At 36.7% G+C, this 23979-nt stretch overlaps 3 protein-coding genes across 3 annotated transcripts in view; all 3 read left to right on the forward strand.

Annotated features, from left to right (window-relative positions):
* LOC147859608 (triosephosphate isomerase, chloroplastic-like) overlaps nt 1-2000 on the forward strand; it is a 4848-nt gene extending 2848 nt beyond the window's left edge. Inside the window, exons 2-8 of the mRNA XM_087326320.1 lie at nt 3-72; nt 187-310; nt 391-475; nt 555-687; nt 989-1162; nt 1276-1358; nt 1664-2000. Coding sequence (XP_087182446.1) covers nt 3-72; nt 187-310; nt 391-475; nt 555-687; nt 989-1162; nt 1276-1358; nt 1664-1720 — 726 coding nt within the window. The 3' untranslated portion in view covers nt 1721-2000. The remainder of the gene's footprint in view (nt 1-2; nt 73-186; nt 311-390; nt 476-554; nt 688-988; nt 1163-1275; nt 1359-1663) is intronic.
* A 1867-nt stretch (nt 2001-3867) lies between these two features.
* On the forward strand, nt 3868-10008 carry LOC147859609 (protein CANDIDATE G PROTEIN-COUPLED RECEPTOR 2-like). The gene is made up of 6 exons (XM_087325923.1): nt 3868-4480; nt 6539-6727; nt 7326-7488; nt 8151-8253; nt 8337-8418; nt 9294-10008. The coding sequence occupies exons 1-6, from the start codon at nt 4181-4183 to the stop codon at nt 9366-9368; spliced, it is 912 nt and encodes a 303-aa protein (XP_087182049.1). The 5' UTR covers nt 3868-4180; the 3' UTR covers nt 9369-10008.
* A 4090-nt stretch (nt 10009-14098) lies between these two features.
* On the forward strand, nt 14099-15803 carry LOC147859610 (uncharacterized). Its single transcript, XM_087325985.1, has 2 exons — nt 14099-14572; nt 15045-15803. The coding sequence occupies exons 1-2, from the start codon at nt 14261-14263 to the stop codon at nt 15420-15422; spliced, it is 690 nt and encodes a 229-aa protein (XP_087182111.1). The 5' UTR covers nt 14099-14260; the 3' UTR covers nt 15423-15803.
* Nucleotides 15804-23979: the final 8176 nt, after the last annotated feature.

The raw sequence follows: 23979 nt of genomic DNA on the forward strand, positions 1-23979 counted from the left end.
AGAATGGTACAAAAGATTCAATTTCAAAGCTCGTTGAAGATTTGAATGCTGCCAAATATGAAGATGATGTTGGTGAGTATTATCCACCTTGGCTGACAAACTATGTAGATATATCTTGCTCCGTAACACTCACAAGTAGAGAAGTGCCCAATTATACATGATTTGAATATTTTGTTTCTCATGTAGATATTATTGTATCCCCACCGTTTGTCTACATCGACCAAGTCAAAAAGTCTCTCACTGCTCCAATTCAGATTTCTGCACAAAACTCATGGGTGGGCAAAGGAGGAGCTTTTACCGGGGAAATCAGGTAGGCCTCTTCATGTATTCACACCATGTTTCTTAATGAAGTGCATTCTCATTACTAACCTTAATATTTAATTTTTCTAGTGTTGAACAGCTGAAGGATATTGGTTGTGACTGGGTCATTCTAGGCCATTCTGAACGTCGACATGTCATTGGCGAGACAGACGAGGTGTATTTCTCAAGAATGTTCAAGTTGGCATGTATACTGTTCAAGAATACTCAAGCTATATGATATTTTGATTTTTCAGTTCACAGGCAAGAAGGCAGCATATGCATTGGGTCAAGGCTTGAAAGTTATCGCATGTGTGGGAGAGAAACTGGAAGAGAGGGAAGCTGGGAACACATTTGATGTTTGCTTTCGTCAGTTGAAGGCATTTGCAGGTAATGGTCAATCTCAAAAGTGCTGTTGAAGATAGTGTACATTATTGTCATAAATGAAAAGGTCACTACCTTTTAGGCATTTCAGCTATTTTGCTTCAAGGAAAATATGAATTTCTTTTTTCTTTCTTGTTTGAATGTGTGGTGATGATTTCAATCATTGGTTGGTTTGTTCCTGGACACCCCCTTTCTCCAGACTCCCATGTAATGACTTGTAGTTCTTTATTACTTTCTTTTTTCTTACTAATCTCTAGGGTTGGCATTGCACTGTTTTTTACCTTGTTTTTTCTGTTTACTTATATAGATGAAGTTTCGAGCTGGAAAGATATCGTTATTGCCTATGAGCCAGTTTGGGCTATCGGTACTGGTAAGGTAGCATCACCGCAGCAAGCTCAGGAAGTACATGCAGCTATTCGAGGTTGGGTTAGCAAAAATATATCACCTCAAGTAGCCTCAGAGATCCGCATCATCTATGGTGGTAAGTAGGTTTGTCTACTAAATTTTTTACGATAAATGTTACTCAATGTGTAATTCATATATGACGTGGATGCAAAAATGTAATGAGTGCAAATTCGTTCGTTTTTCATCAAGGTTCCGTCAATGGAGCTAATAGCGGGGAATTAGCCAAGCAAGAGGATATAGATGGATTCCTGGTTGGAGGAGCTTCATTAAAGGTTAGCAGTGGCCATCAGAAAGCTCTATATTTTATTAATAAAAAAGGATGAAATGAAAGGTTTCAAAATATCTATGTCTGATTTTTTCTATATTCTCCCAAATGGCCGCAGTCAACTGCTTAAAGTACATATAATTGAGAAAACAAATGATGGATTGACCATTTAATTGTTCAAAATGGGTCCATGAAGGGCATATCATGAAGTAACAAAAATCTAGGGCCATCTTGGAGAATAAAGAAACCAATTTGGAGTTTTTCTCTAATTTATTATAGCAACGTATTTATTTCTAATTTTCTTGGTATCAGGGTGCTGAATTTGCAACAATTTGCAACTCGGTGTCATTCAGAAAGGCAGTAGCTTGAGAAATCAATAAGCTCTAACTGTTTTAAGTAGACCTACCTTGCTCCAAGTGAAGGATCGGCCTGCATTTTGCATGGATGATTTTTGCAGTCCTAAAAGGCACTACATTTTTCATGAGCAGTCCAACCATGCATTTTTAAGAGCATGTCAAATGGTCTGGATGACAATAATCTTGATTGGCAAATAATCTGAATATTCAGGAAATAATATTGACTTCCGAAAGTTCATGTAATGCAATATCATTCGAAAAGTGCTTGTTAAGCTTGTTAATTTTTCCATTTTGTATGTGTAAAATCAGGTTGGACTAGGTTCAAATTTCGATCATAACTCCAACTTATATGCTTAAATTGTGTTTGTGATGCTTAGCATACTTAACTCAAGAAATCCATTCTTGTAATGCATTAATCTGATTTTGTTATGAAAAATTGTTTTATGTTCTTCTTCCTCCCACATTTTTCTTCACCAACTCCAATGCCATGTACAATAATATGTAGATTATATATATTTAAGTGTGAGAATACTGAAATTGGCTGGCATCCAATGTAAAATGCAAGTGACATGTTACTATCTTTTAATATTGAAATGTGCCATGAAACTTTTTGAGTACAACCTATTATTGCACAAGGACATGCTTCCCGTGGCATTGATATGCCATTAACCACAACTTGGTTTATACAATGCCCATTAAAAAGGATGTGATCTTGGTTTTTTGCTTGAAAAGGGGTTTTTGGGTATATGTATGAAAAATTACCTTGGTTTTATTGCTTGAACAAAGCTCCTGTATACACCATTATAAAAGGGATACTTGGGTGTGCTTTTGAACCAAAAATAAGAATGCAAAAAAGGAGGGATTGAATTAACAAGAGGGAAGAGATGATCAGAAGTCGCAAGAGAACCAAATTGAAAGATCTTATGAGAAATGAAAGTGGTATTTCCCATTTGGGACTTGCCATATGTAAAGAGTAGTTTTATGAGGCATGTTGGTCAATTCACCCTTTTGTTTACTTGTTTGATGTTTCTTTATAATCCCTCTTCATGTAATTGAGAACTATCTTAAGTGATCATCATTATGGTGTTTTGGAAATATTGTTAAGTGTGATCAACATCTTTCTTGTCTAACAAATGTTTCAACTTGTCACACTTTCCGTACGGAGATCAATTAAATTCACTTAGTAATTGATCGAAGTTGAAATTTAACTCTTTGATGTTGATGCATGAGTGATAAGGAAGTTGATGTGACCATAGCTAGCAAGAAATTAACCTAGCTATTTATGTTTGAGACATTGATCTAAGCTTGTGAATAGTTTTATTGGATTCAATGACGCTGTCAATTGGATTTTATCAAAGGGTACTTATGCATGATGCTTTACAATTACAAACATCTAATACCTATATATCCATTTGAAATTGATCCCATTTTCAATTATTTGTGACTAGAGGGCTTGTAAGACAAAAATAATATTCTTTGGATCCATTAGGCAAGTGGTAAGCACAAAGTATCAAGAGACATATGTGAATTTATAAGGAATCCCTTCAACTCTAGTTGCTATAAAGGAGGTAGTCAAGCTTTTGTATTGCAACTCGTGGCACGCATCAACTATGATCAATGTAAAAAATGGAACCAATTGCATAAATGCTTAATTTAGTGTACCTACTACCAAAGCCAAGGCTCACAAAACCCTAGGAAATCATGTAAATTCCCTATGTCGAAAATGGAAAATCCTTGATTGAGTTTAGGTTGTCCTCAAACATGTTGAGCTTTGAAGATTAGCATTTCATTAAGTCAAGAATCCCATGTGATAGATAAATTGAAAGAAAAAACCTTTGTAGCTCACGATGCAGTAACCATTGTAAATTCAAGAGAGGCTCGCGGATCTCCTGTGTGAGAGAGAGAGAGTCCACAACAAAAGCATTCTCATACTCTTCTCCACCCACCTATCCATCCATCCACACGTACATATACATACATACATACATACATACATATGAAGAGTGTGTGAAAGATTTAGGGCAGCCAAATTTGGAGGGCCATATGGAAAACCAAAAAACGCACACGTTCCCAATTAACAAATAATAATAATAGTAACAACAACAATAATGTTGTTAGAATTATAATCGTCTTCTCAATTTTATTCCATTTTGTATTTCTATTCTGTTTACCCAATTCCTTCTTCTTCTTCTTCTTCTTCTTCTTCTCTCTCTCTCCGTCGCGCGCGCGCGCATCGTCCTTTTCTCTGTGCAGAACAGAAAGACGAAAACCTTTCGACGATCGATTCCCACACACACAGATTTATATATATCTACAGATGGATGGATAGAGAGAGCTTGCCATCATAGGAAGAAACAGATAGAGAGTGATTTCATCCATCTCTGCGATACAGAGAGTAATTTGAATCTTTTTCCAATACAGCCTCCTTCTCTCTGATCCAAACCTATTTTTACATGAAGGCAAACAAACATCGATGGGGATCTCCATGCCTCCCTCTTACTCCTTTTTCGCAGAAGCTCCAGACCATTCTCCAGGAGACGACATAGTAACCAAAGATGGAGGGACTTGCTGGAACCTGACCCGATCTAGACACCACGGGATCTTGTATAACTTCTTCGCTGCACTTCCTGTGGTTATTTTCCTCGCTTTCTTGGTCTTCAGGCTTCGAGATAGTATCCAGAAGCTTCTCCATGGCCGATCTTATGTCATGGCGACCTATTATGGCTTCCTATGGGCGGTCTCTCTCCTTAACCTAGTCTGGTTTCTCCTGCAGGTAAGATTTTATTTCTTTTTAATTGCTTCCATTTAGATTCGATAATGCTTAGTTCGTTGTAAATAGTATATAGATTTAAGTTTTTGAGAGACTATTCTTGGAAGCATAGTATGAACCATATGTGCATTCGCATTTGCGAATGCTTCAATCGCCCCCCTAAGAAAAACACCCTCAAAGAATGATAAATACCATACTTTTGGATTAACTATTTATTATGAGGTAAATAAACCTAAAAAATAGAAAAAAAATAAAAAAGAAACATTAAAAAATAGGGAAAAACAAAAAAAACACAAGAATGTTTGAATAACATTCGCATTCGTTTTCCAATGTAGGAAAACGAATGTTATGCTAGACGAACACGAATTTTACGTATTATGCTTGGAAGGAAGCAGGCCAGTTTTTATAGCACGGGAGTTTGATGGGGATAATGTGTTCAATAGGAAGTTTGTTCAAAGGGAAGCATTTATGAGAACTACTGAAATTTTTATCAGAATGAATCTTCTATTTGCCATGAGTGCTATCAAAAGATCATTCATATATAATTAATAGTAAATCAGTTTTCTTTCCAAAATAAAGTATGTCTTTTTTGGTTTTCGGAATTGGTCAAAGGCTTATAGAACTTTTTAGGCATGGCCTAGGCAAAAGATTGTTCTTCTGGGAAGTGCCATGAAATTGTTGCAAGATTGATCACAAACCTTTAGAATCTGTTTCTAACTCAGTGAAACTATCCAAGTTGGCAATAATGTATAATGAAGCAAATATTCAGCTACTTTTGCAATTATTAACCAATCCGATCAGTGAAATACATGTTTAGTGAATCTTACTTCCTGAGTAGAGTATAAAATGTCACGTCAGATGATATAAACCCTACAGTAATGAAGAGTTAGATTAAGGATTGATTAGACACCCTCATTCCCACACTTCGTAGTACCCAGCCATATAGGCAGTCCATAACCATATACTCTATGAATTTAACACTCCTTCAAATGTATAAATCTATAAAGTTATTACAGACTTATTTTGTGGAATGAGAATGACCTAAACGTTGTTCAGAGTGAAGCCACCATAATAAACGTCCATACTCTATGATCTACACCTCTTCCTGTGTTTAACTATGTTCCCCATTTAAAAGCTATAGCCAATGTATATATTGGCTTCTCTTCATTGAGACCTTGCAACGTGGAAGATTTGGAATATTGGTTACCATTGTCTAAAATGAGGGTCGTAACTGTCAGCTAATTATATGTTGTCTTCTCTGTGTATGGGAGCCTTACAACATTGAAGGTTTTAAACAAAGGACCCTGCCACAAGACAATATATATCTTGACAACCTTTCATATGATGTAATATTGAAGGTGGGAATATTTGCTACCAGTGGTTGAACGGAGTATCAATAGCCAGTCATATACGTTGGCTTCTCCATGTATGGGGGCCTTCGACAATAAAGATTTGAAAGATTGGTAGTATTGCATTCATGACATAGTTATCTATCTATCTGTCTGTCTGTATCTTCCTAACTGTTGCCACTGCAACATGGGGATGTAATAGCTCATACAAACTTATGATTTCATATCAGCTCTTTGTTAAGGATTGCATTTTGGGAGTTCAGTTGACGATTTTGTTCCCTAAGTTGTCCCTAAGTTCATTAAAAGTTTCAATTGTTTCCTGCTTACAGAGTTTCTTTAAGTTAATAACATGCAGAATCAGCATATGAGAATCCTAGTGCTGTTTGTGCAAGACTTATGCCTTCCTAGCCATCTCTATTGCAAACTGTTTGGGAGAGTTGATCTGTATGTTTGATTCCAAGCTTTGTTTCCTCTCCATTTTAATGCGAAAAACTAGAGAATGCGATTCTAGTTCCCTTGCAAGTGATGAGGACAGAGACTTCAACTTTGGTAGTAAATAGTTTCAAAGTAAAGCAAATGACACTTGTTATATTTTCAAAAAATTAGCTTGCTTCTATAGCTATCTCCTTGGTACTCTAATGGAGAACTTTGAAAAATTATTGCCAATGATGCCATGTTTGTTTTCTTAATCTAAAAAAAAAATATTGCACAGGTATGGCCTCCCAAGACCAGCAGCACAGCATGGAACTTTCTTTCTCTAATCGTCAGCTTTGGAATAGTCATGTTGGAAGTGAGTGTGGTGGTATTTCTTTCTCAAGGCTATGTTGTAAGTGGATCGGACGCATTGATGCGGACACTTATTTTCTCTGGGCTCATTGCCACTGCAGACACATTTGTTAAGGTAATGAGAATTTCAGGAATCCACTTTTTGTGCTTGCAAGTATTTCTGTGTACATTGCATTGCGTCCAAGTTTTACGTATTTACCTTACAAAGTAACTCTCTCTCCTATACCAAAGTTGCTTTCGAAATTCTGTTTTTTATCAGACATGCCCAAATAGATTTGATATATTGTATGGGGGCAGTATTGAGGCTGCCAATTGTAAGGCTTGTGAAGGAACTTCTTCTCCTGGTAATAAAACTTTGCACTACATCATGGGGGACAAAAGAGACAGTTGAATATGGGCACCGTTATTCTACTTCAGGATGGCCCATAAACATTGTGATTTCAAACCTCAATATTTATTGATAGGCTGCTTTGTAGTATGCTCATGTATTTCTATATAATCTAGTGTACTTGTATTGTGTGTAATATGCAAGACTGTAAACAGTATCTTGGGTAGATGCTGAAACATGTATTGGCAGCCCTGCGGTGAAAAGGATTAAATTTTGAGCTTCATTGCATGTTTTTAATTTATATTTTCTTGAACCTTTGATGGATTTTTTGTGTTCTCTTAAATTATATCATCTGAATTTACTACATGTGATGTTTTATTCACAGGCTCTCTATATATATGGTTTGGGTGTTCCCTTATTTCTTACAAGAGATGTTCTAGGTGATAACGAGAAATGGACATTTTGGCTAATAAGGAACTTACTTTTTGTGGGAGCTTACCTTTTTATTCTTATCTTGCCTCACACCAAGTGGCGAGATAGATTACCAGGTAAAGTCATAGGTTACCATGTAAGCTACCTTAAACTTCCTCGATTGGTTAACCATTATTTATGATCTGACATTACAACACTGCTTTATATTCTTCAATATAATGAGTACTATGATTTTGAGGGCATCATTCTGGTACTTCAAAAAGAAGCAAAGTACCAAGCAACTAAACTCAACATAGCATGTTCTTATATTGAAACTTGATTTAATATATGCCTTGAAACTTGATTGAAAGCAATCACAAATGCACGTGCTTGAATAAAAACCTGGTACTGTTCAAAGTTGTGTTATTTGTGGCATCAGAGAAATTATGCTCCTTCAATTATATCTATCTATTTCCAATGGTAGATTAGTTACAACCAATCTATTACAGCTATATTGTTAATGCTAAGTGGCAGTTTTTCGCATGCCCTACATCTAGGAAAAATATGAAACTGGCGAGATCATTTTAATTTCATGAAGAAGTGATCTACTCTAGAAAAGCTTCTTCTATAGAAGTTTCACATCCATCTTGGCAGCCCAGAAGACCTGATTGATGAGAAGAGCAAACTGTTTGGAATGGGAACACAATAGATTATGCCAAATATGACTTTTATAATTGAATGAGGTGTTGAAATCTTAAAAATATGTTTCATATTTATTTCACTGGCCACTTTTTTGCAGCACGCCCATCTTTTTATCGCTATGTTATGGTTCTCTTCATACTGAATCTACTATGTGCAGTTGGTGACACTCTTATATGCCTCGGAGCTGATTTTGGTTACTGGTGTGCTTCATTTTTTCATTTGTAGTTATCTTATTAATGTTGAAATGGATTCTTTAACTGACCATGCATTTTTCTTGATTTAGCTTACATGGGCTTTCGACATTTTTCTACAATGGGTTTTATCCAGCACTTCTCTATGCTACCTTCCTTTTAGACTACTTTCTTGTAAGTATATTAAATATAATGAAATAGACATCCTAATTTGATAAGAAAGTAACTTTTCCCTCGGAATTTAAAAAAATTTTAAAAAAAGTTTTACTTCTGGAAGTCGTGATCTCCTAAGAGTGGGGTCCTATTTAGGATCTGCATCACTAGACTCTTTCTTGATTTTTGTTTTTAGTTTTATACAAGATTTTGTAATAGTTGGTCTGTAGACTTTGTATTTCCTTCAGAACCCATGTGTCAATGGTGATTGGATTGCACACACAATTATAGTTAGCATTGTTTCTGTGGAAGAAAGAAGAAATGTATCTAGCACTTTTACGGTCCAAAATTATATAGAGGTTATACAGTCAATGTTTAGTCGGGCAGAGAACTTCATACCTTGCCCATCCCCTGGTGTTGCTGTTAAAACAATCAACATAAGATTGTTTCTTGCCAAAACTATATAGAGGTTCTGCAATCAATGTGTTTAGTCAGGTGGAGAATTTCATACATACACATACCATGACATTGCTGTTAAAAGAACTGCAATGTGAAACCCTGAAATGTTTAATTGAAAACAGAAGATTATTTCTGATTGCTGGTGATTTCTAATGATATATATACTATACCTAGGTTATATATAATGTAAATGTCATACAAATATATGATACGTCTGTTGTATTTAGAGTGATCGTGATAATTTCTTCGAGATTACATCCTTCTTGTATGTATCATACCGAGTAAACCTAATTGTACACACTGCTTTCTTGGTGATTGTTTTCTATTTTAACCAATGATCTACTAGGATTGAGCCACACCAAATTGCTATATTCATCCATTGCTTGACAGCATACTGAAATGTAATTTTTGTTTGTGAATATTTCTTTTAACTGCAGGAAGATGATGTTCATCTCGATGATATATACTATTCAGAGATGAAAGATGCAGGATATTTTGATACCTGGGATTGACATGCTACAGAGTTTTCTAGGGGAGTACGTGACTAAATATAAAGTCTACTGTATATTAGCAAGAAAGCCATAGGTCTCCATGTTCTTGCAGTTCTGGTGCATCAGTCGGTGATGTTTTTCCTTGTTTATAGATACTTACCCCGGCTTCTCATATCAGTTAGTAATATGATGAGGTGATGCTGATGCATATGGAGTGAAATGTTATCTCCACTTCTCTATGGAATGCATTTTTTCTTTTGATGTTAGATAGGAAAGCAAAATTTAAATTATTTAAGCTAATCAGCTAAATTTTACAGTTTGAAAAAAAGTGTGTGCCTGTTTTGAACCTTATTTATGCAGAAGATGACCGTTTGACCAGATCAGTTAAAGTGCATAGATATCTTTTGGTCCAGTACTGAAATAACCCTGTAACTGTAACATTGAGAAATTACTGAGGGATCCATATTTATAAATCCAAACACACTCATAATGCAGTTAAGAGTGCTGCTATATTCTTGGTGAAATGGAATCTCTATAAAGTTACCAGAAAAAGCTGGCTTTTCATCATTGTGTAGCTTGTGACCGTGAGTTGCCCAGTTATATTATACTATATATTCTTGAATTAACTATTAGAAAATATAATCTAATAATGCTTGAAGTCTGACTTTTTTGGTTGTGCTACAACTTAAATGGATATGTTCGACCATTTGTTTTATGTTTATTTCTTCAAGCTTTGCTAGCTCCATTTTTGGTATGTGGGTTCCAAACTCTGGAAGACAAATTTTGGACTATGGGAAATATATCAGTTTTGTATTTTGTCTGCTTACGTTTTTATGTACCAATGTACTGTCTGCTAGTCTCAAAAAGCATGTTGAAGTTTGTTTGTGCTCCATTCTTTGATTTACTCGTCTCAGATAATATGGCAACTAACTAAAAGTGAAGAATTTGGCAATTGTTTGTACCCATCTTTGTTTTAGGTAAATGCCAAAACCTGTTTGTAGCCTCTTTTCTTGGTATGAATCACTGAATATCACCTCATCAGGAATTACCAGGTTAACCATAACCTGTAATAGTGATGCAGATGTCTTTCTTGTTAATACCTGCATAGTATGTAAATAATCTAATAGAAACTCATATAATGGAGAATCTAGAAAATTCAAAGATAACCAGGCTCAATTACACAGCTTTTTAGTGAAACTTACCTGGGCTATGTTTTCTGTTATCATTTGGGAATCGGAGGGGCCATTACTTCCTTCCAGCTAACAATATTCAGCAACATTTTACCACACGCTTGGTAACCAGGCTCAATTATGCAGTTTTTTAGCAAAACCTACCTGGGCTAAGCTTTCTGTTATCATTTGGGAATCAGAGGGGCGACCACTTCTTCCAGCAAATAATGTTCAGCAACAATATACCACATGCTTGTTATTGCACTAATCTTGGGACATCTATTGCACTAATTTTTGGTACACTAACCTTTCCTCACATTTTTGAGCTAATGCCACGAGTGTAGTGGATGTTTCATGAACCTGTTAGCTGCACACTTGGATAGACATTAGCTGCATGCTAGACATGCCTGAGCTACACATTGGAAATGTATGTGAACATTATCTACATTATTCTTGGACTCTAGTATTGGGTTGAGACAAAAAATATGAAGATGATTTGATGTACAAAATAATGAGATATTCGTGAAATAGAAAAAGTAAAGTAAGAGGGTGAAAAATTAATGAAAAGGATATTGGAGTGTTCCATAATTAATAATGTTTAAAGGTTTTTATTATATGCTCTATCTAACAAATGTGTATGGAGAGGGCGAAAACTTACAAAATATAGGGTTATCTCTACTCGTTTTTCCAAAACATTTAATTTTCCAACATTATACATACTTCCGAGTTCTCTGAATATTTAGGAAGACAAACAAAGCAACATTAAGGAGTGGGGAGAATCCATATTTCTGATGGTTGTAAACATCCATTCTCAAGTTATGAGGCTTGTAATAAAAATGCTTACTCTTGTGAGCATGTCGCATATGTATTTGTCTAGACACTAGATGAAATGCACAATGAGTGTTACAAGGCAATGCCACAAAATTTTCTCATGTAAAAATGAAAGATAATGTGGGTTCCCAAAACTATGGCTAAATGGTATTGAAAATAAGAAAGAACTCTGTTGTCATGAGGTTTTTCATTACGCTTCCATTACTAAGGTATGTCAGAGCAAAACTATGCACATAACAATCTCTTTTGTCTATTATTGAACATGGGATAGAATTTGAGAATAAGTTGTAGGTTGGTGGACATCCATATGGGCATAGTGTTGTGCAATAGGCTTATAGTCATTCTTAATGTCTACATGCATTCTTACTTGAGAAATGTTAGGTATGGAATGTTGTTTGTGTGAGGGTGCGGTCGATCCGTATTGGTACAAGTTCTATAATTGATTTCAATGTTTGTCTATAGCTTGTACCATATTTTGTATCCCAACTTCTAGGATATACAGAGGGGAGTACATTTTATGATAATCTCACCAAAGCCTTAGCCCTAAAATAGGCTTTAATTTGCTCTTCTAGGAGACATATAACTAACTACATATGGTTTATGATATTGGGGATACAAACTTATATTTTGAAAGTAACAAAGTTTAAATGTTGATTCCCTCAAGAAGTGGTTGTTCTCAACAAAAATATAGATACACAATTTGGTTTTAATAGCTTGTTATGTTTATAACCAATCATATCGGTCTACCCAAAATTTTCATATATGTTATAATTCTAGGTTCAAGGACCATTAAAATACTATAAACATTGAATTAAATCACCCATGCTAATGTAGGTCCCTACAAGATTAATTTTGTTTTGATGACATTATTGGTATTTACGAACGGTCATTCCTATGGGATTCTAATTCAAAACTCATAATTAATTGCAATTCTAGTGTAGAAGACAATTTTCAATGCAATTGCCCCCTTTTGAAATTAGTTTTTTAGGCACGCTTTCTTTTGAGAAAATCTTGTTTGACAACATGAAAGGATGTTTAGGATATAATTTCTAGCTGAGTGCACTAACTATAACAACTTTGAAACTTTTTATGGATGGAGTAGGTCTTGATTTTGTATTGGAGATACTGGTATGGCTTCAAATAGTGTGTACTAGTAATCTATAGGTGTTGAAAAAGTGACAAAGGCGCCATTCTTATTTCCGAGACGCAATAGGGAGCCTACAACAATGCTTTGGGGGTTGAGAATTTTGGAAAGAGAGGAAGAATTACGAGACTAATATTTCTTGTGTTCAACTATGTTTTATAATGTTTTTGGGTTCAAATAAGTACATATGGTACTGTCATTCTCAAGCCATTTAATGTTTATACATGCATCTTGTCACACGAGAAGTTCTCGGATTTAAACAGTTCATATACAAATTTGCACAAGTAGTGATGTTCTTAGGTAATGTTTGAATGAAGTGGAAACAAAGTGTTGAGTTTCTTTCACAATTCATTTTTTTTTGTTTTGTTGGGGAGGGGGTTTGTTGAATGTTTATGGTGAGGCAACATATACATATATAAATTGGCGTGGATGTCCCTTTCATGGTCATGCTGATCGATGCTCGCTTTTGTTCTTTGGAAGTGAAAAAAGGCATCCAATCTCGATCCGCATGATGTCACGAGGACGAGATGGATGGGTTAGGAGGGGAATATACAAGTGTAATATATATATATATATATAATGTAAGATGGTTAGGGTCATGAACGTGGGGGAGGGGTTGCATGTCAAAAAGATGGGAATCAAGACTCTCACTCTTTCTCTTTCTCTTTCTCTTTCTCTTTCTCTCTTTTTAAGGAAAAAACAATGGTGCATGCATGCATGGGTTAGTTGGTTAAGAAGAAGTAGATGATGATCATGATGAGGTTTTGGAAAAAAGAGGAGGGTGTGTGTGTGTGTGACATGGGATGAGGGGTGTGCGTGTGCATATAATTTTATACATGGGAATATATTTATATATATATATATATATATATATAGAGAGAGAGAGAGAGAGAGAGAGAGAGAGATGGTTTTTGGGGAAGCGGAAAGGGAACAAATTCCTTTGTGTGGACACATCTCTGAAAAGTTTAATACAACACACACACACACACGATATACATATACATAATATATACACTGTTACACATATATACATTACATAATATATATATATATATGTATGTATGTATGTATGTATGTATGTATGTATATAATAATATATGCATAATTTAGGGTTCAAAGAGAGAAGGGGGCGTTATAAATTATAATGTGTGTGTGAGTGGGATATGAAAGAGAAAGAGGTTGTAGTAGAAATGCCAAGACTCTTCTAACACACACACACACACACACACACACACACACACACACACACTCTCTCTCTCTCTCTCTCTCTCATATGAACGAACGAGCAGCAGAGCTTCTCGATTACGCTTCTTCTTCGTCTTCATCTTCATCTTCATCTTCATCTTCTTCCATCATCATCATCTCCTCCTGCTTTTTTCCATCTTTTTTTGTTTGTTTGTTGGGTTGGGTTGGGTTGGGTAGGTCATCATCACTTTATCACCATCACCATCGCCATCGCCATCACGTAAAAATACAACAAAATATCGCATACACATAACATCCATCCATTTACATACATACACATACATATATGATATAGACATACATATACATATTTGTGTGTGTATAAAATTGGGACTTTTTTGGGTGGCTTCTCTCTCACGCTCCCCACACACGATTTGTGCCTTCCCCCCCCCCCCTTTCCACTCTCTTCTCTCCTGTCTCTATTAAGAACCCCCTCTCTCTTTCTCTCTGTGTGTGTACACCTCCTGCATCCATCCATATTCTGTCCATTGAATTACATACACTTCATTATCGATAGATGTGGTATGGACATCGGTGATGATCATCTACCTCATACTAATGGTGATGATGATGATGATGATCATCATCATCATCATCATGAGCAGCAGAAGCAGAAGCAGAATCAGAAGCAGAAGCAGCAGCAGGAAGATCATGATGAAGGAGGCGGCGGCGGTGGCGGAGATTCAGCAGATGCTTCCCTTCCTCATTTGGCCCCCACCAAATGTGGGGCAGCTATGGAGGATCTCCTCCGTCTACGCTCCATCTCGGCTCACCTCCGCCCTCTAAAGAGATCCTCCTCCTCCTGCCCACACCAATCCCAACCGTCTGACCTTCATGTAATTTCATCACCTACCTATTTGTATGCATCATTTCATCAATCACAAAAATTGGAGTCGTCTGCATTCACTTCCTATTAACTCTCTCTCTCGGATTAGTCCTAGTCCTAACCCCAACCCTAATCCTAATAATAATGGCAATAAGTAACAGATTCAGCTTTAATTTTGACCCCATAGCGCTGGCTTCAAATTTTACACAGTCCAGGAGGATAGACAAGAGTACAGTTACTTGATTGCACCAATGTAGATCGAATTGATGACCTGCCCGGCAGTAACTAGGATCGAATTATTGTTGTTTTTTCGTTGTTATAATTGCGCATGGTGATGATAGGTCTAGTATTGAATCATCATCCATAGATTCGTGATCTTCTTTCTTCCCATATATATATATATATGTATGTATGTATGTATGTATGTATGTGAATTGAAATGAATTGATTCCTGTAATTAGTTGTAGTCGTTAATGATGCAGGATTCTGAAGTATCCAGAATATCTGGGGTGGATGATTGTGTGACACCTACGGGGCCAGAATCTCGAATCCCTGACGCAACATCATGCCCACCCGCCCCAAAGAAGAAGCGTCGGCCATCCAAAGCGATCGCACGTGCTATCATTCGCCCTAATTCTACCAATAACAGTAACAGATCGTTGATCAATGCTTCCGATGATGCATTATTATTGTATTTATCCCATAATCAGATAACCAATAATAATCCATCCATTACCAACAATCCATCCACATTCAGTAACAATCTATTTCCTCTCCATAATCGTCGTCATCATCACTATCATGGAAGGTTAATTATTTCTCATGAATCAGTCGACATCCAGTCCCTCTTCAAGAGTTAACTCGAAATCACTTATGATATTATGCCTCAGTTTTTTTTTTATTACTGTAGATTAACATACGAGAAGAGACAATCCATCCTGAATACTACGCTCCTGCTCCTGCTGCAAAGAGAGAATTATAATAAATGTCCACAATTGGACGGTGACATGACGTCGAAGGCTGGCCCTGATTTACTGTAACTATAGAATTAATTCATTTGCAACAAAGATTTGTATTTAGACCTAACAATGTTAATTGATTAATTAATTAATCAATCAATCAAGAAATGAGAGACTCTCAATCAGTGAGAGGCAATTAAAGTGCTGATGCACCCATACATAATCTGAACCAATACATGAAATGTTGGATTAATATTCATATGACTGAGAATAGTTAGCTAAGATCATCTTATACAGAAGGCGATTATTAGTGGAAATCATGGATGCTTGCATTATATAAGGTTTAAATTGTAAATAAGACGAGAGGAATGGAATGGATGTGATTAAATTAATAATGGCGAGATAAGGAATTATGGATGATGCAAATGATTATGGAGAAGAATATGGCAATTGGGAAGAAAAAGGACCTGGAATGAAGTAAGATGGAGTTCCATCGGAAGTGGGCCATATCAGTGTAACATATAATATAGACACACACAGAGACACATTGTGAGCTTTTAGAAGTTGTGTGTGTGTAAAGGCTTCATGGATTTTGTGGAGTTTTTAGTAGTAGTAGACTACTACCTGTAGTTCTTTTATAACACATTCACACCTTTCCTCTTCTTCTTAGTGTAACACACACACACGCACACACACACACACACACACGCACACGCACGCACGCACGCACACGCACACGCACACACACACATACATAGGGACGGTCGGTCGGTCGGTCGGTCCCATATGCTTTGGTACACGGATCCACCATAGGTAAATAGACGGCGTCTGCTCTTACCAAAGTACTTTCACCGGAAAAATGCATCGCCTTTTGCCAATGTATGTATGTATGTGTGTATGTATTCCTCGTATGGCACAAAGTCACGGCTCGAGAATGTTCTAATTTCCCATCCATCTAGTCTTTATGTCATAACTTGTAAAGCTTGAGGTGCAACGTCGCATACTTGTCGCCACGGGTCACAGCCTTAAATGGAGAACGATAAGACTCTGACTTAGATATATTATTGCAATCACATTTATCATTGTGCACCAGGGTCCAAGGGGCAATATATCATGGAATCAAGGTAAAACAATGAAGGCATTCACACTCCCCCCAAAAAGGTGTGGGGACCGAAGCTTACTTATGGGTTAAGCTCCCTACCACGCTCTCAATGGGGTGTGAAGCTTATGGGTTAGGTTTCCTATGATGCTCTCAACGGGGAGTGTTGTAACTTATAACGAAGCCTTTTTGTTGTGTTCTTCAAGAGCATAAGTGGAAGAAAGCATGTCCTTTCTTTCCTAGAAGAGAAGGAAACTCTACAATATAGTCGGATAAAAAAACTCGGGGCACGTTGTAGTAACTCGGTTGACCTCAATTTTGAAACCTTTACTCACACACTCTCAATTCTAATTCCATGTGGCCTCATGTGCAAATTGAGTAAGTTCATAACTAATTTCAATATGGACCACCTTAAGAGTTTTGCCTTCCTTCGATGTTATAATAACTTCTAATCACATTCATTCACTCATTACCATTTGAGCGGATGCCATCATTTTGTGGACTCTCGATAACCATAAATCCTCCCCATGTGGATGCTTTGCTAATAACGATTCTTCCTGTTCTAATTAGTGAGTTAATGAGAGGCTACAAAACTCGTCACCTCAACAACTATTTGAAAGAGCGACAAACATAAAACCAAGTTGATCTGCATGAAAGACACATTGGAATGGGGGATTTGAAATCCCCAATTATTGAAAGCCACATTGTAGACATACAAAGTTGGCCACTCTTGGGCTGGTTACAAATACAAGCGACAATGTCATTTATCAACAATAACAATCATGGAATTTTGACAACTAGGATGAGATTTTGGATTCCTAAAACTTATACAAGTCTTTAGTCTATGATATAGAATTTGGTAACTATGCATATTTAAGTGACCCCTCCTTCACCTTAGGTTCATTGGACATTTGTAAGAAAGATGTGTCTGGCCACACCACAAACAAACTTATTAACCATAAGTTAATTTACAAGCATGAGTTGATGGCAAAGGGGATTATGAGGGAATGGGGATTTAGGGCCCATAGCATGGTGACAATGTGAAGATCCGGAGGTACATTGCTCTTCCATTCGGAGCTAAGGGGCTTATTTAGATTAGATGGTATCGATTTGGAGTTTACGCCTAGAAGATTGAGTTAAAAAACAAATGCGATTTGCACAATGTCACTAGAACATAGTAGGCATCACTTTATTACTTGCCCGATGTCAAATATCTACTCAAAGACACAAACATCCCTCTCCACCTCCTCTTCTTCCTATGTTTTTCGTGAGTAGGACAACATGGTATTGCAAAATAATTAAGCCTAGGAAGGGAGAAAAGTTTCTAGATTAATTGAGTGCCCAGTCATATATTTCACTTTTTACCTACATGCTCAGAAAAGTCACATGAGCTCTAGAAGATGCCACATGCTCCAAAATATGGCTTATAAAGGTATGTCACGTGTGTTACAAAGGAGGGGGGAATAATCATGCTATGATACAAGAGGGTACATTCTAGTTTCTAGGATGTATATAGTCTTGTATCCCTTGAGCTCTAAGGACTCTCGAGTCCAAACCCTCTATCCCTCAAACACAACCTCCAACATGCTAAGTTCATTTCACTAAATTCCTTAATTAGCTTCCATTTTTGTGGCAACTAATATTTGCATGAAGCAAGCTCAAACACAACAATATGGTCCCCAATCATTGTGTTTACATGGCATTTGAACAAGATCTAGATTTAGTAGGAACCAACCATGATTTAGACCATAATATTCTAAAACAAGAGCCTATCTTAAATGTGAATTGGTCAAGATCATGGGCCATGAGCCTCATCCCTTGGATGAAGCTTAAATTATGGGCAATGAGAATTGCTTTACTATGTTTGGAAGCCTAATTTAGAATAAGGTTTTGGAATCGTAGTTCGCTAAGAAGTGAAGACCATTGACCTTGCATGTAATCAATGTGCAAGTAATGGTGACGTATAGTAGCATTTTATGGTCTTGCCATGACCTAGATGCAACTTTGAGGCCTGCCAAGAAGCTTACCCATTCTTTGATTGTGAAGATGATTGCTACCAACTCCATGCTATACATCCAACATTGGATGTCCAAAGAAGTGTGGACTTCTAAGAAAAGAACGAAATGGGGTTCAAGAGTTCATGATCATTTTATCGGGATATGATAGCATGAAGGGCAAAGTCAGACGCATATGTTTCCATGATAAAGGGATTGGTTGTATTGGAATGACGAAGGATAGTGGCCAAGATGAATAACTTCTTGAGAGTTTTGAAAGCTAGTCTTGCTTAAAAAGTCCAATGAAAAGACTACATCTTATGGGTTAGAAGCTACTAGGAAATGTACAAGTGTCGAAAAGCTTGGATGAACTATTGTTAAAAGTTTGCAAAAACTTAGCAAGGATTGAACATCATTTCATGTGGGTTGGAGTCTCCCAATGTTGGGGTCATTACAACTTCCTCTCATCCATCTGATGCCCTTAAGAAATAGGACATAGCCGAGGAAGGTTGGGGATTCGATAAACCCAAATGTCATTGCCACATATGTGTAATTCATGTAATGGACAAAGTCATTCACATTGATATTGACCTTCTCGTCCAAAGGTGTGAGTGAAGCTCGTGGATCAAGGAAAAGTAAAGGATATGGATTCTGCCATGGTCCAAGAACTGAAAGTGGACTTCAAAGCTGCAATTACCCCAAATTCTCTTGTGGACATTATGATGATGGGTGGTGACATTATTGGTGTGGCGGATTAGGCCAAGCCATTTTGCATGTACACTTAGGCCAACGTGAGTAAGTTCGGAGGGACTTGAGCTCCGGGCCGAGAAAAAGAAAGCTCGGAAGTGGGAGGATTAGATAGAGGAGGTGGCTAACAATCCAACACTATGTCATTGGAGGTGAATCATGAATGATACAAGGCCCACAAAATATAGAGAAAAGGAGCAATCAATGCAAATGAAGGAGAAGAAGAGCCACATTTCCTTCCTTCCTTCCTTCAAAGTGGCCATTTGTATGTATAAACCCACATACATACATATGTTACATGTATATAAATAAACTCACACATATAGAAAGAAACTCAGAAAAGAACATGAGTCCATGAAGACAGAGAGAGAGAAAGAGAGAGTTGAGTGCGATCATCTATGCACCCTGCAAACACAGTTAGGGCAAGACGAAGAAAGAAGAAGAAAAAAGAGAGAGAAAAGAATGGTGTTGTGCACGAGAAGAAGACTATGAGTTGCTTTCTGCTGTGCACACTTTCCACCCTTTTGATTACTGTCCTTCAGATGACCTTCCATATCGAGGTCAAAGAAGATTTGAAGCGTTGTGCTCCCTTAATCCTTTCCTTTTGTGATTAAGCCCTCCCTTATCCTTTCGTTTTGATCCCCTAATTATACCCATTATCCCCGTCTTCTGGTTATGCCTCTGTATGAGAAGCGATTTTCCTGCCTGTTATTTCTATGTATATTCTGAATACGGTTTTAATGTGTAGCGAGGAGCAAGAGTTAATTGCGTTCTTATGTTCTCTCTCATCAATTTAATGCTTTCCTTGCTTGTAGCCTTTGTTTTATGGGAAACATTCCTTGAATGACCAAAGATTGTGTGCAGCAGGCAAATTATGTTGGCTCTACACTTGCGTTCCATTCTGATCTACACTTCGCATTCCGGATCCGAGGTCTACTATGCCTTGAAAAACTTGCTTTCCATGGTGACACCATGCATGAATTTAGTATATTTGATTACATCGGTGATTGATTGTACCAGTTCTTTTCAAAGTTATTTCCGTTTTAAGGTTAAACCAATCAATCATCCTACTTTTAAATAGACCCTGAATACATTTTGTCCGGTGTTGGTTGGCTGATTCTATGACGAAGAGCTCTCCATATCAATTTTCAGAAGCAGCTCCGTGCCTACATACAGATTGTAGAATATATGATCCGGATTTTGTTATTGCCAATCAAGGTACCCCGGCAGATAATCTCAAGAAGGGGACCAAGAAAGAGCTAATGGAAGAAGTCATTAAAGATAACAGGGGAGTTTTTAATACAAACATTGAGAACAAAGTCGAGAAAGTTGTAGCTATATGGACTACAAACATGGAGCATTACAGCGATGTGTTTACTGGATCAAATGACACCCAGAAGGATGAATCTGAGATTCTCCCTTAACTCTCTATGCCCTTGCATGCATCCATGAAAATGTGTAACGTTTCGGTAAGGGTTTATGTATAGTTATATAACATTTTTATCTTGCAAGTGGAACACTAAGAATCTGTGGTACCTTTTCCTTTATCCTTTCTTCTCTTTTCTTTTTAATAATGATTCACTCTTGTATGTTGTGGGCAGGTGACTCCAACACAGCCATGGATGAGTATATATCAGAAATGTTCATCGGGGATAAATCACTAACGTTGTGCACAATACAGGCTAAGTCCATCTAGTGTCAGCTCACCTCATTCTTGACCTGGTTATTCTTGCAGAATCCTTCATGCGGATGGAGTTAAAGAGATAGGGAGAGGTAAATGCAGGTGGTCCTAGCACATCAATTCTTAAACTTAAAAATTTTCCCCTTTGCTTTGTTTCCCTGAGTGTTTCTTCTTGTTTTTTAACTTTTTTCATGGCTATGGCATTCATGTATAAACTCTTCTTGCCAATGGCGTTCATGTATAAACTCTTCTTGCCAATGGCATCAATGCTTAGAAAATGAGTTTCATAAATTCCATTCGGTCACAACTCTTCGGAGCTATTTGCCGGAAGAAGCACACTGATGGTAAATAGTTTGAATTGATTCTCTGCATATTTTGGTGTGCCTGTTACTACATATTTATCAATGTACTATTTGGAAGATTCCTTTTGAAGTCGGTGTAATATTGCTCTCTGTGGGGACAAAAGCGATGGAAATCCTCTAGGAAAACAAAGAGCATCGTTGAAAAACATATTGACAGCTTAGATTGGGTCGGCCCTACGGGAAGAATGCTACAAGTCTCATGAGATGGATACGTTATGCTACATGTTTTGTCCATGCTTGTTGGGGAAACTCTCATGGGATAATAAGCTACAAAATCGACGATTTTGTCCATGGTTGTTGGGTGAGCTCCCATGGGATAGTAATGCATATAGTATTCATCTCAATATTATACTATATGCATACATACATATAGTATTCATCTCAGATAGCAATGGTGATTTTGACCATGATTGTTGGGGGGGGGGTTCACTTTGGATATATTATCATATCAACACATATGTATACTACTTGTCCTATTAAGTGACGATGATTTTGTCCATGCTTATTGTTAGGGGTGTTTATATGGGCAATGTTATACATACATATATTATTCATCTTTTCTTACTAAGGAAAAGCAATTTTTGTACCATGAACTCTATGGGATAGATTATTCATCTTAGAAGTAATGGTGATTTTAGTGCATGGAATATATTGTATATATAGATACATATTACTCATACAAGAAACATAAAAGTGAAGAGAGCCCTAGGAGGTAGTGAGAAAGTGGAAAGTGTGCCTTTATAGTGCTCTTATATATGAATTCTCTTTAAGTTTGAATTTCATATTTGAGAAGTATAGGGGAATGAAGTTGGAATTAATTTGTGGTAAGGAGATCCTTTGTTTTAGTAACATGAATTTTGTTCTTTCTTCATTCACTCTATCAATTTGATTAATCTTCCGCCTCTAGATTCTTCATTATGTCTAGTCAATTTGGTCACACCATATTGAACAATTCAAATTATTAGTCAAAAATTTCCCATTATTGTTATCCATTTGGGTGGCTTTATTAAGATCTCCATAGGTAGATATCAGGAGTAGGCATTACAAGTAATCAAATAAAGTGATAGGTTGGCAAATTCCTGTTTATATAAATCACTCCTTATTTGATATTTCAGAAACTTAACAAATTTTTGTGAACTTTTAAGAGCATTTCCAATGTCAATGAGTGGGGATTGTGTAATAAAAAACAAACGTGTTTTGAATGTGGTCTTCTGCACTAGCTCGTGCAGTTGCCAAATTCCAATTCATGAAAGTATACTTTTTAAAATTAAATGTTTTAGATGCTAATTTGAATTATATTCCTTGTGTCTCTCTTGATCATTCTTTTTAAAGGATTTAATGTTTAAAATGCTTTACATCTTAATTTAGATTTCACACTTGAATATGTGGGTTAACGGCCCACTTTTCATATCTCATCAGTCATAACAACCATGCTGCATCACTTACTATGGAAAGGGTAATACTGAAGTATTAAAGCAATCGAACACAGTTTCTTCCGTCTACCTTTCTTTATCTTTATGTGGGTTTTAATGCACAAAATGTTTTTACATCTCATTCAAGATTCATAGTTGAATGGGTGAGAGTGATTGACTCTTCTCGCCTCTCATAACAACCATAATAAAACATACACTAGGAAAATGATAATGTTGAATCATTAGATGTCTTTTTCTGGTTGAAAGCTCCAAAATAGGGGATTGTTCTCTTTCACAATGAAAAGTCCAAAACAAGAATAAAAAAGTGAACTTTCTACAAGAGAAGCAAAATTAGATGAACGGACCTTGAAAAGTGTTATAAACTAATAGCATACTTAATTTGTAATGTTAGTGAGGTATATTTGTTATAGGGGTTTGCTTGCTCCATAAAATAGTGTTAATGGGATTGTTGATTTTCTCGCCTCCCTCTAAATGACCTTAAAATGCAAATTATGAGTTAAAACCAAGACTGTGTCCCTCGATTTTCTTGAGCTACTTGGTTGGAAACATGCATGTGATCAAAATCTTCCCAAACGAGTAAAATTCACATGAGAAGAAGACAATTTGAGTTATATACATTATTCTATAAAGTGTTGGGCCACTAATTCATGGTGACCACACCCTTGAGTCCCATGACAATTCCTATAGTTCTTTTTATATGTTGGTGTCATGGGCATTCTAAGCTTGCCATGATTCATCTCTATTTCTCTTCATATCTCTCAACTCGAGCCTGTCATGAATGTGGTGTTTGTTCATTCCCTGGTGATGTCCTTTTATAGAGAAATCATTGTAAGCTTGGAGAGACTAGCTACCATTACAAATACAAACCAATAGCACTTACTTAGGAGTGGCAAATCATGAGCCCATACCCTAACAATGGTTAGCATGTCCTCTTTGACCTAATCTTTGGATTTTACTAGATCCTAATGTGTCACAATTTAGTTATTGGATGTACTGAAGAAGCCTCCATCTTTGTGTGAATACCCAAAGGATAGTAAAGAATGTAGAGAATTGTGATGAAGTGCAAGGGACAATTAGACCTATCACAATGTCTCTTAATGTGAACACAGGGAGGTATAAAAAGATAAGGGAATTAAACCTAG

The sequence above is a fragment of the Azolla caroliniana genome, unplaced genomic scaffold, assembly GCF_043228905.1.
Source record: "Azolla caroliniana isolate FFs.n. ecotype wild unplaced genomic scaffold, voAzoCaro1.0.p SCAF_10, whole genome shotgun sequence".
Taxonomy (NCBI): Eukaryota; Viridiplantae; Streptophyta; class Polypodiopsida; order Salviniales; family Salviniaceae; genus Azolla; species Azolla caroliniana.

What these genes read in the sequence shown, in the direction of transcription:
- LOC147859609 (XM_087325923.1), top strand. Translation starts at nt 4,181, where the DNA reads ATGGGGATCTCCATGCCTCCCTCTTACTCCTTTTTCGCAGAAGCTCCA. An exon ending in GGAGCTGATTTTGGTTACTG is followed by an intron (nt 8,254 to 8,336) that starts GTGTGCTTCATT and finishes TTCTTGATTTAG; the next exon opens with CTTACATGGGCTTTCGACAT. An exon ending in TCCTTTTAGACTACTTTCTT is followed by an intron (nt 8,419 to 9,293) that starts GTAAGTATATTA and finishes TTTTAACTGCAG; the next exon opens with GAAGATGATGTTCATCTCGA.
- LOC147859610 (XM_087325985.1), top strand. Translation starts at nt 14,261, where the DNA reads ATGGACATCGGTGATGATCATCTACCTCATACTAATGGTGATGATGAT. An exon ending in CCCAACCGTCTGACCTTCAT is followed by an intron (nt 14,573 to 15,044) that starts GTAATTTCATCA and finishes TTAATGATGCAG; the next exon opens with GATTCTGAAGTATCCAGAAT.